The sequence below is a fragment of the Marmota monax genome, unplaced genomic scaffold (assembly GCF_021218885.2).
Source record: "Marmota monax isolate L192 unplaced genomic scaffold, Marmota_monax_Labrador192_F-V1.1 WCK01_AAM20220418_F8-fsc00010, whole genome shotgun sequence".
Lineage (NCBI taxonomy): Eukaryota > Metazoa > Chordata > Mammalia > Rodentia > Sciuridae > Marmota > Marmota monax.
In genome coordinates, this window is record NW_026692321.1 from 24,294,946 (window position 1) to 24,311,133 (window position 16,188).

Genomic DNA, 16,188 nt, shown 5'->3' on the forward strand with positions numbered 1-16,188 from the left:
TCACAAATTGTGCAGATCTTCATGTAAAATGTACTTTTTACTATGGGTTGAGGTAAAAGAAGTTAGAAAAATTTTGTGAGGAGTCGGGGCTTCTACCCCACTTCAACAGTCAGTGTTTCTCAGTGCACCTTGAATCTCTTACACATTTGTTGAAGGGCTTCTTGTTTGTTTAATAATGGGTGATCAAAATCTATTTAGTAATCTGTATGGAACAGGACCTGACCAATCAGAATGAGTGCTGGAGCAGAAACCTAGAGATTTCTATCTCAGTCAAGTGAACTCTTTTTTTTTTTTAATTTTAATTTTTTAGTTGTAGATGGACACAATATCTTTATTTTTATTTATTTACTTTTATGTGGTGCCGAGTATCAAACCCAGGGCCTCATGCTTGCAAGGCAAGTGCTCTACCACTGAGCTACAGCCCCAGCCCAAGTGAACTCTTTATGTACAGGATTGATGGACTGTCTCGGGAGAGGGCAGTGGATAAGGAAGTCCCATTGGAAGGACACCGAGGAGCTTGACAGTTGCTCTTCACAAACAGAGTATTTAATATTTTAAACCACTGGTGTGGCTGTGCTGTGATGTAGAGTCAGATATCAATTCTGGATTTGTATCTTTTTTCCTTACCTGTAATTTTAAGGGCTTCTTTGGAGGAAAGGGAATATGTGGGTGCTCCCAAATATTTTGAACTAGAGGTTTTAACTTTAAATTTTTAAATTTTCTTTTAATAAGATTAACTCCTCTTAAAGTTACCATTCTATTGCTGTGATGACTGTGACATTCACTTGTGATAATTAAGCCTTTTTTCCCCCCTGGAAGCATTGGAAAAGGAAGGAAATCCCACTTTAAATACAGAGAAAAAGAGGAGGGGGGTGATTTTTTTTTTAATAGTTGGATAAAAGAGAAGCAAAAGAAAAGACTTAACGAGGATGTAGGAGGTCCAAGGTAGAAATAACTGCAAGTGATAAGATTGAAGGAAAAGGTGGGTGCCAACAGGAAGGAGTACCTGATGAGTTTACCTTGCATTGTGTACCTGAAGAGTGACAGGCACTGTCCTTCCTGCTCCAGGGGCGTCTGCTTACGGCTTTGCTTCTTTCTTGGTGGGGCTGTGAGGCAGATGGCCTGGGTCTGTTGATGGCAGGCTGTTATTCCCTGACACTGGGGAAAGGGGAAGAAGTTGGGGGAACAGGGCAGCCGTGTTTAGCTCCATGTTTGCAAAGTGTTTGTAACTCGGGGGCTATTCCCATGGTCTTGATTCCCGATTTCCTTCAGTTAGTTAGTTCCTTAAGTTAGTTCTGGCTGAAGGTTCTCAAGCCCTCGACCTGGTAGAGCTTGTTGGTCTTAGTCATTGGTTTATCATCTTTCTATTATGTTTAGGGAAAAGGAGCCCAAGTGTACAGATATTTTCACTTCATTTCTTGCTGCCTGCTACTTCTGCTAATTCAGGGGGAAGAGAAGGGAGGCAGACCCACAGGCTCACCTTTCTGGCCTGGGTCAGGGTTGGAATTCGCTGTGGCAGCCTAAGTCTCCTGGAATGTGGGGTTCTCCTGTTCTGAACAGGAGCTGGTCCCTATGCCTCTCCATGGGTCATAGCACATAGTGACGGGGTGACAGCATGGCTAGAGAGCAAGTTGCTTCTGAGATGTGGGGGAGTTTCTGCTTTTCCACGAGGGCTGACAGATTAGACTTGTGACCGCCAGATGTATCCAGCTGTTTCACCGTCTATTCCATCCCAACAAAACATACTTAAAGTTCAAAACAACACTTACATCATCAAAACAGAAGTGTTTACAATGTGAAGCCCTAGGCTTTTAGTAATCTAGTTGTTAGTCTGGTGACAAAGGGAGTGTTCTTGCATGGCATGACATCTGGGAAAATCCAGGCTCAAGGTGAATTTTTCAGGTGTTCTGTGACTAGAGGGTTTAAAGGGATAGGTATAGCTCCTTGATGAAGAGGGAAGCAACCTGACCCAGCCTCTTCTTTTCCTTTCTCTGTTCTGAATGCCTTGTCCCTTGGGATAGTTCTTTTCTTAGCCCAACTCAGATAATCCAACAGTCAGTTTCTTCAAGGTTCTTTTACTGCTTGTTGAGACACTGTAGGGTGGTGTCTTGGGCATCTTGATAGTTTACCCTCTGTGCTGAGCTGCCATTGTGTCCCGATATTTTCCTCTTCTGTTAGTCCCTCGTTAAGGCCAGTCTTTTGGGTCAGATCATGCTGGGGAGCAGGTTTCCTTACAAAGGCTCAGTTTGCTGCTCAAATGTACTTTCCTAACAATTTCAGTAGCAGTTTTGCATATTCTAGAAGGAGTTGTTGTATCTTTACATTTTTCCCTACTTATTAGCTTTACTTTGATGATGATTTACTTTCTGTCCCTCAGGGAATGACTGAATCTGGGCAAATATTTATTATTTTGTAGTATATATATTAGACGTAGTGGAAGAAAACTGTCAGAGAAGATAAAAGGGTGGGCCAGGAGGGTGAAAGCAGAGCAGTCATGTTCAAAGGTCCCACAGATCCTCTCTTGTGTGATTGAAATGATAACTAGAGCATGATTAGATATTCTTAGCAACTAGTGATCCTAAACCGATTAACCCGATCATTATAAAATACAGCATAAAAATTAAATGTTTCCCTAAGGCACCATCAACATTTATGTTTAAAAAGGGAATTCAAATTATTTATTCTTTCTTTTTTTTTTCAGTTTAAGTGTATTCACATTTTTATAATCATTTTCTTTCTCTCAGCCCTGTGTAGCAGAGATCCTGGGCAAAAGATTAGGAAACTGAGACTTCAAGAGATCCACCAACGAACCTGCCAGATTAGGCAAATTGGAAGGTCCCACTGGCCCATACTGACTCTGTTTTTAGTTGATTTTGTTAAACTGACCAAGATGGGAATTTCTTGCATAATCTCCTTCCTCTACTCTTTTTCCTTATTTCGCCCCCCTCCCTATTCCCCGTGATATCCACTTCTTCATATTTATTCCCATCCTTTTCTCTAGTATAAATGCTATGCATTTTGCAGGAAGGCTCATGGTAGCTATGTCCTGAACTCGGATAAAATCCTCCTGTGGCAACCTGTTTATCATCGAGCTTCTTGACCAGACAGGCAGTCCCCCTTTATGTTGGAGGCTTCCAAGGGGAAGCACTTAATCCTTCCTTCTATGCCATGAATGATCAGTTTACAGTATTTGAAGGAGCAAATGAGCTTTGTATGGAATTCGTGCTCCTTTCTAAGCGTACCTAATTTCTTGTTCTTTCCTTCTTAGTTGACTTTTTAAAAAGTCTATTATTTATTTTCTTACCCTCACTTTGTTTCTTCCCAGAGTGACGCCCCTTTCCTCACAGAATGTGATGATTCATCATGGCCAGTCCCAGGAATATGTGCCCAAGCCCAAGTATTTTCCAGCTCAGAAGGTGATTTCGGGAGAGCAGTCCACGGATGCTTCATTCCCATTAAGATATGGGCAGGACCACGTTGCCTCACCTTTTCAGTGTGAGTATTGTCCAGTCAGCCCTTTACCTAAGTTATAGTTTCACAGTTTGGAAACACTTTCTTGTGTTTAGCTGGATTTAATGTGTCACAGTCGATAAAATTCAAGTCATTAAAAAAAAACCCCCAAAACCCACATTGGTTCCTAAAACAACCAGACAAGAGCTATTTAGCATGGCTTCCTTATTCTGAGGAAAGACAGTTTCCTTAGATTTTGGAAAAAAAAAAAAAAAGTCTAAAGTGGCCTGCTGTGATTCTGTTTCTGCAAGATGTCTCCATTTCAGAGACATATTTGCTCTAATTTTGGGTACAGTTGTACATCTGACATGTTTACATTGATGAATGTTTTCTTTAGTAAGCTAGCCAAGATTCATTCCTGGCAAAATGTCTGAGAAGTGTCCTGCTTTACTGTCTGAGGTTTGCCTGCAGTGGATATTTTTATGTTATTAGGTCCACCTCCTTTTTGGTGTATCAAGCAGATGGCATGGCAAATCCTACTCTGCATTTGTAAAGGACTATTGTATCAGTGGCCAGCTTGGTCAATATCTGTGCTATGTGGGGAGCTCAAGGACACAGGCCCTGGCTCAAAGGATGGGGAATGTGATGATTTGTGGTTTAGGTATTACAGAGTGTCTGCTGGCAGCATCTGTAGAAAACGTTCTGGAGCGAGGCGCAGACCATCCACAGGCGAGAGCTAGACACATGCTCTCTTTCCAGCAGCTTCCTGCCCCGTCACATCGCGTGTTGACTGATTGCCTGAACCCTAAGTAACGAAAGGGAATGCCAGTCCTGAGCTGGGAAAGGACTGGCTTTCACCACCAGGAATAGTATGAATAGCTCAGATAGAGTTTGGCTGCTGTTTGACACTTTAGAAATTCCTATCTGCTGTGGATTTGATTCCCTGCTGCTGTCCCCACCTCCCAGTTTCTGAGAGTGATTGACTCTTCCCTCAGAATTGGTCATTTAACAGAACATCTAATAGGTTTGTACATCTACTTTTCATCATTTGAGAAAGTTCTGTGTGGTGACTGGTGGCTAGACCCCAGAGCAATAGTTGTTCGTTTATTGGGATGATGATGAAAGGAAACTCAAGGACCTTAAGGAGGAATATAGAAATCATTTAGATTATCTCTTTGCCCTTAGGCAAGGTCACTCCCAAGTAATTTGCAAAAGAATAGATGTATCACATTGGTTGTAAAGATCCTTTGATTTAAGTACAGTCTGCCACTTAGTTGTGAATGTCCCTTGTTGTAATGTTTTTCTACTCTCAGTATTAAAAATAAAAAGAGTTGCATCTTATGTCCTTGGGATCTTACGTAGATTTTTTTTTCTTAGAAGCTCTCTAAAAGTAGAATATGTTGGGAAGAGAATTTTTGAAAGCTTATGATCATATTGACATAGAGAATTTTGTACTATATAGAAGTGACAAGATGGTTTGAGGGTCAAATAGGAGGTTTGGTGTGTTATCAATAATTTGTTATTGGAATGAAATATTTCTGCTCTGTGTGTGTGTGTGTGTGTGTGTGTGTGTGAGAGAGAGAGAGAGAGAGAGAGAGAATGAATATGTGTGTGGTGTTTTAAACTCAAGCCTTGGTTGAACTGGAAGTTGAAATGACATTTTAAAAGAATGTGAAGAGAAGTTTCTTATCTGTAATATCTTTAACTTTTCCACCTATCTTATTTAAATACTGGGGAGATGTAGACTAACACATTGTCACAATAATGGAATTCTTTGCTCCAGCTCTCCCAAAGATGGCTGTTGTTCAAAAAGAAGCTCAGGAATTGACCAATGGGATTAGGCATATGTGAAGGACAGGGAAGGAGAAGTGGCTATTTTTGCTGAGGCCTGAGCTCTTCGGAGAGCTGGAGGTCTAATTGGAAAGTTTTGAAAAGGGGTAATTTGGCAGGACTATTAAGGATGTTGAAGTAGGAAAATCAAGTTAAAACAACAACAACGGGAAGACTAAAACTAGTAAGAAGGACCTGAAGTGTTCTAGTCCCCCAAATCCCCCAAACCCTCCACTCCACATCAAGTAAAAGAGGCTCCATGGCTTATGTGGAACTGAAAGGAAGGAAAAGTCAATTATGGAAATGTGGGGAAAAGCAGAAGCTTTTCATTTTCATTGAAGAGATAAAATGCAAACAGATTAATTTCTCATTGTGCTGAAAGATTGGAAGGTCAATAAAAGCGGATGATTTTGAGTCTGTGGAAAAATAGAAGAGATTAAGATCATTTGGGTATGTTGCATTTTGGAATGAAATTGAAGAATTGATGTGTGTCATTCTGTAAGGGTCCCACAAAACATCAGAGAAAGAGACCACCAAGTGACCACTCATGCAATTGGCAGAAGGGGGATTTATTGAACCAGCATGCTGGGGCTCCGTGCCCACTCAAGAAGGGAAAGCAGCCCAGAGCCCCGAGCAGGGGCTGAGCACTGCTTAAGTACACTTTTTGGGGAGGGCGGAGGGCTTTGTATACATCAGAACAAATCATCATGAGGCGCGGGAAAATTGAACAACAACTCCTAAACATGATTAGTTCATTCATTGGCGGGAACAGGTCAGGCTGGAGTGATAGGTCATTCCTAAGGAGGGGGTTACATTTAAACTGATTGGTCCAGGCCCTGCAATGCCTATGTGCGACCACACAGAGCCCTTATTAAACAATCCAGATAGTCAGGGGAAATATTTACTGGGCGGTTCTAAGCATTGTCTTAACAGCTACAGAAATTTCGGGTTTTGAAGGTAGCATAGAAACCTAACAATACCTCCTTTACATTTTAACTCAGACCTTGCAGCTTAGAAACTTTTACAACACCCGGTCTTTTACCCTTTAACTTTTACGCTTTAACTTCAATTTCTTTTACCCTTACAATTCCAGTCCACAGTTATTACTTTTTGAGAAGCTATTGGGAATGGAGAAAAGACTCAGGTTGATAAAGAATACATCAAATAAGTCAGTTTATCATAATCAATCACCCATTAGTAGGTTTAAATTTGATGTCTTGCAAGCAACAATCATGATGTATATTCAGAGTTGAGTGTTGTGTAATGTAATCAGTGCATAATAGGAGGAAACAGTGTTCCTACAAGCCCAAGTGAATACTGATTTGCTGTTGACACTTGGGAAGAGAAAAGAATAAGCTGGGAAGAGATGTGGCTGGGGTGGTGGATTTAGTGAAGTCAAATATCCTAATGTAGCAAGTGTAGCATTCTTCAGGTGAAACAAACTGGATAGGGGAAGCAAACCACCAAGTTGCTAATGAGGTGCTGTCCTTTTGGAAGAATGAATATTTTGTTGGAATTTTCCCGAGTTTCAGCAATATATCTCAACATGTCCAATGTGCACACACGACCTTTTTCCTATTTGGATTCTCTATGTTTACCAGTTTTCTGAGTAAACTCCTGGGTCCTTGATATCTTAGGACATGTGGTTTCTGGTCACCGATAAAGGACATCTCTAGTGATAAATTAATAAATTGGCACTCTGCTTGATTCACTGATCTTTAATTTGCGTGAGTATCATCTAGAGCAGGAGTCAGCAAACTTTTTTCTTAAAGGATTGATAGTAAATATCTTAGGCTTTGAGCTAAGAAGAAAATTGAGGATGTTATATAAGTACATTTACCAGCTATATAGTTATTTAAAAATCATTCTCCAAATCATTCTCATCTCAGAGACTTAAAAAAAAAAAAGAATAAGATTTGGCGGCTGAATCTGGATGGACTGTGGTTTACCAATTCTTGGTCTAGAGACTCAGTCTTTCAATCTACTAAACATGTCTAGATTTTGGACTTAATTGACTGATGCCTAGGATATGACAGTTGAACCCAAAGCTGCCCAAAATACCTGCCTGTAATTAACTAACCTGTAACTAACCGTCCTTCATCATCAGTTTCTTCATCAATGCACCCTGTGTGCCTTGACAATTCTCAGATACATCTTCACTCAGTTTAGAGGCAGCCAGAAAAGCATAAACTACCAGGAAACCACTTGTATCAGATAAGACTAATTTATTTTAATGTTGGAGTGACCAGACACAGGGCATTTGGTAATTAATGGAGGTTATCCTGATTGTTTACAGAAAGCCTTTTGATGTTGGTGAAAATAACATTTTCTTTGGATGAGCTGGTAATGGCTGTGTGGCTTGACTGCATAATATTAAGATACCACCTGAATTTCTCAGCAAAGTTAAAAATGAAATTCCTGGGTATCCAGCAATTCCACCTCTTAGGTATATACCCCAAATAACTGACAACTTATTTCATACAATGATTTGAACATAAATGTTCAACACAGCATCATTCATAAATACCGGGTGAGAACAAACCAAATGTTCATCACCTGATGAATGAATAAACAAAATGAGGCATTTCTATACAATGGAATATTAGCCATAGAAAAGAATGATATACTAGTACTTGCTACAACCTTGAATACATGCTGAGTGAAAGAATCCAGACACAAAGAATCCAGACCATATATTGTATGATTCCATTTATATGAAATGTCCAGAATAGGCAAATCCACTGAGACAAAGAGTAGATTAGTGGTTGCCAGAGGCTGGGGAAAGGCAGAGTGAAGAGGGACTATTTATAGGTGAGAGGTTTCTTTTGGAGTGATGAAAATGTTCTGGAACTAGATGGTCATATAGCTGTACAACTTTGTGAATATACTAAAAAGCACTCAATTATACACTTAAAAAGATTGAATTATATGCCATGCAAATTTTATCTTAGTTTAAAAGATACACATTTATAAAGATGTTTGACAATTAGGTAGTTCTGAAAAACTTGGCATCAGCTCCAAGGAATGGAGTTCTTACTTCCCAGGGTCCCCTGGACAGTATAGCTTAGAGGAGTGAACTGCTTTATCCAGCATCTCCCTTGGTAACTTGTAGGAAAACATTCAGTATATAAACCAAATTCTCTCATACTTTGTTTAGTAGTATTTTTAACAGTTGCAATGACATAACATTTGAAGGATAATATTATAAAAATGGGTCAATGGAGATTATTAGAAAAGATTATATGCTTAGGAGCAACTTACACATGGAGAGACAAGTTTGGCACACCCTGCTAGGAAAAGACCTTGACAGCAATAGGTGTCCACGTTATACCTTCTTCTCTTGTAAAAATACCAGGGGATGCTTGATATTATCAAATCCAGAAAACAATATCTCTATTATAGACTGTGGTAGGACTTCTTTGCCATTAGGATTATAGAACCCTGAACAAATTACTGGGGTAGACTATCGAGTTACTGGAGAACCTCAGGATGAGCAGAAAATATACCTAACTAAAATAGTTCTGTAGGGCCACAGGTGTCCAGACTTTGTGAAAGGGAATCTCAGAACCAAAAGACTCTCCAATTTAAATATCCACCCGCTTAGTTCTTGTTTCTGAACTCTTTTTAATATTTGGGGAGAATTAGAAAGCTGAGCTTCTCATAGTTGAATTTCTCATTGCTAATTCCAGTGGTTTTCTCGTGAAGATGGGTGTAGGTTTTAAATAGATTACTTATATTTTTCAGCGTCATCTACTAAAATTTTTGTTCTTAAAATTCAACCAAGCAGGCAATTTCAGAAGAAGGCAGATACCCATGTTTTATGTATTAAAAGTCCTAAAGATCTTCATACAGATAGGGCTCAGGCATAAGAATTGTTGATTTATCTTTTGATGTGAGAGATAGGGGTGGGAAAGAAGGGAGGGAGAAAAATGACAGGCATTGCAAACATGTGGTACTGTTAAATTGGAAGAAAAAAAAAAGAGAAAGGAGTGAGAAGTCCATTCCTAGAGTTCAACACGACTTCCAGAGAAACACATTTTGTAGACCTGGAAGCCTCCCTTGCATGGAGACTGCCTATAGCTTGTGTGCAAATAAAGGTGTCTTTGAGATTGGCCCCACCCTGACTCAGTGGGTACTAAATGGCAGAATTTGGAGCAACCAGAAATTATCTTACAAGGAGCTGTTGAAAACCAACAAAAAGTGAATATGCATTTAAGAGGAAAACTAGGTGTGAAAGCAGACTGCTTTAGAAAGAAGGATGGTACATCTAGCTCCTTTTTTTGCCTTGCAAAATCAACAAATTCTTGAAGCTATTTGGTCACCTTTGCACAATGTCATGTGGGAATTAGGAACCTTTAACCAGTTTTTCAGCTGTGTAGCATTATGGGTATTCACACTTACAATGGCTAGAAGAAAATCACCTAATCTTAGATGGTTTCTGGCAAACTCTTTGGTTTGAAAGCTTAGATGGCCAATCATTATTCTGTGTTCAGACTGACCCTTGAGAAAGTGTTCTGGTGATTGTGGTTGAACAGGGTATTGCTAAGCTGTTATCCTTGGAAGTCTAGATTTTATTGAAAGACAGGGTATAACCTACTGCAAGAGATAGTCTTGCCACAGACATTGCATTCAGTGGGCACAGGGGGAAAGATATGTTTTATTGGAGAGTTGTTTAATTGCATCCCAGTCCAGGAAGGTATGTGAATGTGAATGTTTTCTGCCTTCTGATTTGGCTACATGAAGATTAAAATAGCTGGGAAATGGTAGACATGGATTGATTATCAACACTTCCAAGAAGCTTATCCGTAAATATGAAAACAGAGATGGAGGAAAACCTTCCAGACAGAAGGATTATGTAGTTTAAATTCCTCTACAGGCAGTCTTTAGTGCCAAAGAAAAAATTTCATTCTAGTAGCCCAAGATTTTATAAGAAACCCACAAATTCAAGAACATTTCTGGGCATTCAGACTGAGTTCAAGATATTGAGAAATCAATACTTATGGCTCCAGAATATTCTAGAATCCACCTGATTTTTTTTTTCCTCCAGTGGGAAAAAATAGCAAAAGTGAATTTACAGCTTGCATGGGGGAAAACAATATTTACAAAGCAGTATTTGGGGAGGACAGAAACTGTATTTGGGGAAAAAAAAACAACAGAGATGGTGTATTGTATTAGAGTTGTGTTAGTTGTATTGTATTAGAGTTGAAATGTTAGTTTTGATTCAAAATAAATAAGATTATGCAACATCCTGAGATGTTCTCAAGGCAATTAAAGTAGATGCTTTGTCTTCTTGGGAGTTAGTCCCTTAATATAAGAATTCCCTAAATGCTGAAAATGACTGCCTTGCTATGAGTCTGGCCCCATGTTGACATGAGGATCAGTCCCTTTCTTAGGTTTTTTTACATGACATTTTTTAGGCTTTGTAGTATGGTTTTTCTATGTTCTGCATTGCCTGTTTTTTTCCTTCCTAAGAGGCAGTTGCAATCTGTCATATTTGATTAATTCTTCCGACAGGCAAACCTTAAACCAAGAAATGTGTTTACATATGAATGATGGATATTTACCTCACATATATGTCATGTAAATATGCATGTGTATTTTAAGTTGTCATCTTTTGAGCTTCTTTTGTTATCCATAAAGGAAGTATCAAATTTTTGATAAATTATCCTGACTGTACAAGTTTGCTTTTCAAGGTTCTAGATCCCCTGCACCCCATACCGAGGATTGAACCCAGGGATCTTTTCCCACTGAGCCACATCCCCAGACCTTTTTTTTTTGATTTTGAGACAGGATCTCATTAAGTTGCCCAGGCTGGCCTTGAACTTCTGATCTTTCCAACCTCAACCTCCTGAGTACCTGGGATTACAGTGTGCCACTGTATCTGGCTGAGGTTCTAGTTCATTTAACTAAATGAAAACATTCTAAATAGGCAGGAGTTGTTTTTGTGAGAAGCGTCAGAAGTATTTGAAGATCCCTCTATCCTCGAAACAGATTGAGAAAGCTTTGGTGAAAGAAAGGGCACCCGTACAGCAGGTGAGAGGGCAGTGGTCAGGGTTGGGCGCTGGCCCCAGGCGTCTTGTGTGGGATTGAGTGCTCTCCCCTAAAAGGCTGGAAACACAGGCACCCTGCAGCTGTGCTCCTTTGCCTGATGAACGCCTCTCAATGGCTACAGGTGCATCCCAGGATCGCAGCCGCCCAACTCAAATCCAGCAGCAGCCAGAGCGCTTCCTCCCACGCTTCCAGCCTGCATTCCACAGAGTAGCCAGCAAAGCAGGCATCTGCTTTATTTTAGAGGGTTATGGAATAATTCTCCCTTAAAACAAAATCTTTTGGTTTATATTTTTTTCCTTCATTGATCAATCAAAAATATTATGCTCACTTTTTGTGATTTAGTTAGGTAGTTAAATTACTGGTCTCTTGGCAAGTGTAGATATTTAATGAAAATGAAGAAGTATTTAAGTGTGCTTTAGTTTGTTTTCCTAGGGAGAGAAGGAGGTGGATATATTTTTATAAAGAATGATTCTCTGACCTATTTAACTTTTTCCCCTACATTTTATTCATCCCAGAATAAATAATAGCAGTGGTAGATTGTATTGTTTATGCATAATTCTTTGTTCCCTCTCCTCTCTTGCTGTGGCTTTCTTATGGGTACAGTAGCCTTTCCCCCTGCTCCTGCCCTTGACTCTGGGCTTGGCCTCATGACTCTCTTGACCAGTAGAGGGAAGGAGTGGAATTAGCACCAGTTCTGAGTGCAGGCTGCGAGAGCCCTTGTGCATTCTACTTTTCCTTCTTCCACCTACATCTGGTCAGCTGACGTGCCAGCTCTCGGGAAATCTGTTGTTTTTCTTAGATTACCATTTCAGCAGGGCAGAAGATTGTTTGGAGCAATTTGGACAAATCAACTGAGGAGTTAGTTTCAGTAGAGCAAATGATACTGTTGTAATCAGGCAGGATATATCTAGGTAGAAAAATGCCATTGTGGGTGACCTCACCTTCTGACCACAGTGGACTGGAAAATGAATAGGCACTTGACCAAGTAAAACCAATCTGAGGCTGGCTGACTGCCTATATGGTGGCCTGGCAGATGAGCTTTCCCAACCAGGGATGATGCTGACTAAATTACATTAATCAGACTCTCTCTTAAAGAATTTGTAAGTTAGAGCTGAGCACTGAATAACTGGAACCCGAGTAGAATACCAAAAGGAAGCAGAAGCAGCCCGACAGAGCCCTTCTGCCACATTGACGTTGGGCACAAGAATGAAGTTCAACAGCATTTCTGAAAGGGATTGGGGATGGGCCGTGTATAATGGGTTTCTAAAAGTACTGTGGTTTCTTAATATCTTTCCAGTTACTGAAATAACTAACTGGAATAATAAGTCCCAGTCTCTGTGAGGTCTGGCTTATGGAGCTGGTTTTTCCTGGGTTCTCCTGAGACTTCTACCTCCCTTATTGCTGTGCTTAGCCTTACTAGAACATTCTATGACTTGGGATAATGTGCACTCTGCTTATTGTTTGGTAGACAAGAGACCTCAGCTAACACGTGTTCTATTTCTACCCTGCTGTCTAACAGCTGCATGCCCTGTTTATGAGAGATTGACTTCTAGAGAAGGAAAACCCAGCTGCTTGACTTCTTTTCTTCACTCTCTTTATAACTCTTACTTCTCTCCAACCCCCTCATTTCTAAGAAAGCTTGGGATGACTTGACAGATGGGGCAAGGAGTGGGTGGGTTGGCTCCATCAGTTCCCTGAGATCCCTAGAACACTTGGAGAATTGTTCTGCTTGGCTTGGGGGTCAGTAAGGTTTGATGTATTTCCGTATCCATGTTTGAGGACCCACTGGGTTTTTCCAGTTGGGGCTCAGGAATTCTTGCTTACATGGAAGGGAGAATGCCCAGTTTCAATTCCTTAGTGAAGTTGGTTTGGGGAACTTTTTAAATAAAACTTCTGAAATCCTATCATACCTCCTATTCATTCATCTTTATTGGTGTGGATTTTCTGGCAACCACATGTGGCATATGTGTAAATACCCATCAGGCATGCTCTGCCATGACTTGAACTAGAAATATAGCAAAATTAGATGCCTCTTTGAAGGATATTTTCAAAGACTGTTAATGGAGAAAGTGATTCATAATGTTTCTTGTCAGAGATCCCAGTTTCCAAACCACACCTTAATATACCTTGAGAAAACCCCTAAAACCTGTTGGAGGTGTTGTAAATTGTGATCTTGATCACCAAAGATTAGGTAGCTAGGAAATTTGGATAGAATCTCTTATCTGTTTAGCTCTTCTGTGTGCCAACCACTGTATTAAGTACTTTGTATGCATTAATCCAACATGTCATTATAATACTCTCCTATATCACTTAATGGTAGGAATATGTTCTGAGAAATGCACTATTGGGTGATCTCATCACTAGGCAAACATCATGGAGTGCACAAACCTAGATAGTAAATGTCAGTCACTTGACATGACCTCTTGATGCAGCCAAGGAATACGGGAAACCAAGAGGTACAAGGCTGCTGCAGGTGGAACACAGCATACTTTACAGCAAAATTATATTTTTTTTATAAGTAGAAATGCACTGAATAACAACAAGTATAGTAAATACATAAATCAGCAACATAGTCACTTATTCCATTATTAAGTATTATGTACTGAGAATGATCGAATTTGCTATGCTTTGTATCACTTTCATGTGACGCATAGGTGTGTGTATACCAGCATTGTCACAAACAGGCAAGCAGTGCGTTGAGCCATGACATTACACAGTAACTAGGAGAGTGGATTTTTCAGCTCCATTTTAATGAGATCACCATCATTTATATGGTTCATTGTTGACTGAAATGTCACTGCGGGGCATATGGCTGTATTACTGTATTATTTGGCTGTTTAAAATGTGCCCTATATATTATTCATATAAGTTAGGAACCAAAAATCTGAATTAAAAATGGCCCCAAAAGTGCCAGTTTAGGTCTTTGTGTAAATTATTTTTAGGTGAGCACAAAGTTAATATTTGCTTCTATTTTTACAATTCATCAATTTCATTGTATGTGAGACTTTCAAGACAATAATGTGTTTTAAAAAGTATCTGAATACAGAGCTACTGACAAGTTTTGTTGAGCTTAAGAAAAATTATTTGAATGTAAAATAAATCTTTCCGATCAGGAGGTTTCTGCAAATGGTTGAAATCCATTTTGATACCTTTGCAATGTAGCTGTGTGCAGAAATTATGTAGCAACCAAATTACTCAATAGAATCATGCTTCATTTTATAGTCTTTAGTAATAGTTTTGATCATGGAAGCAAACATCTTGAGATGAAAAATTTTTCTATATTTAGAAATATTTGTAGGTTTTGTTTTATATAATATATAATATATCATGGGTGAGTGTCACTGCTGGTTTGAGCTTTTCCTTCAGTTGCTGCATTAAGAACTGACCACATGTAATGATACCCTTTTGCATTTGCATAGTAGATTATAGTTTATAAATGATGTCCATACAAATTATTTCATATGGTTCCTGCCACAATCTTGTGAGGTAGAGGCTTGGCTGGCATTATTCTGTGTGTATCTTTTTCCTCTCAAGATTTCAAGATGTTCTGCAGGGTGGAACTTATGAGTGATTTTACTGTATCCTATCCCTTAGCTTATGATTACCAGTTTGTCAAATAAATTTTTTTTTTAAAAAATTGGTACATTATAACCATACAAAATAGTGGCATTCCTTGGACATATTCATACATGCACATAGCATAATTCGGTCAATTTTATTGCTAGTTTTACCACTTATTCCATTGGAACTGTTATGAGAATGCAGCGAGACGAAGGATATAAGCTATTTTGAGTACTGCCAAACACATGATGTAGAAGGTGCTCAATCTGTGTTTGCTTCCCCCACCCCCCATCTCAACCTCCCCAAATGTCATATAATTTCTACAGGAATATAGGAAAAGCACTGGGGTAGGGAGGAAAGAACAAGGCGTTGTCTTGAAATCTCAGCTCTATCTAACAAAATGATCTTGGCCAAACTTCTGCTGTACATCTCTGTGGTTTCCTTATCTGCAAAAACAAGGAAATTGTAGCTGACATGATTGTGGTGCGCATTTGAGCTCTGTAGCTTAAGTAGGCACCCAGCATGTATATGCTTCTTGCAGACGGTTCTATCATCATGCCAGCATAAGGTCCATAATTTCTGCATCTCTGTTCTCAAAATCTTCTCAAAAACAAAAGCAGAGAAGAAGAGGAGCACATGTGTGTATGTTCATATTATGTTAGGTAACAAATTGCTCCAAACCTTAGTAGTTTAAAGCATCAGGCATTATAACTTAGTTTCTGTGAGTCGGGAATTCTGAGGTACCTTGAGGTGCCTTAGCTGATTTGGCCTGGCTCAGGTTCCTTCATGAAGTTTCAATCAGAAGATCAGTAGGAACTATAGTCATCTCAAGGCTTGACTAGGGCTGGAGATGGCTTTCAAGATGACATCCTCACACAGCCATTGACAAGGCCCCTCCATGGGCTACTGGAGTGTTCTCACAGCATGGGAGGTGACGTCCCCTATAATGATCCAACAGAAAGAGATCAAGACAGTAGCTGTAGCACCTCTTTTGATCTCTGAAGTTGCAACCATCACTTCCATTTTATTGTATTCTTTAGACTTCACATCTTGAAGAAAGAAACATCAAGGAATTTGTGGATGTATTTCAAAATCATCACAGTATTCAACAGGGGAGAGATTATCTTGGTGAGAGTCAAAAACAAGAAAGGAAGTCGAAAATGAGTAACCTGAAAAGAATTAGCTGACAGCTGGAGAACTTAACAGTGTGTAATTATACATCAGTAATTTATTTTTTATTGGCAACTAAAAATTTTAAATCTTATTTATCACATGATACTGAAGCAGATCTAGATA

General features: G+C 39.4%; 1 protein-coding gene across 4 annotated transcripts in view; it reads left to right on the plus strand.

Annotated features, from left to right (window-relative positions):
- Ltbp1 (latent transforming growth factor beta binding protein 1) overlaps positions 1-16,188 on the plus strand; it is a 393,004-nt gene that overhangs the window by 138,270 nt on the left and 238,546 nt on the right. For all 4 annotated transcript variants that reach the window (XM_046441615.2, XM_046441616.2, XM_046441617.2 and 1 more), the window contains exon 4: positions 3,326-3,495. In XM_046441615.2, the coding sequence (XP_046297571.1) occupies positions 3,326-3,495 (170 nt within the window). The remainder of the gene's footprint in view (positions 1-3,325; positions 3,496-16,188) is intronic.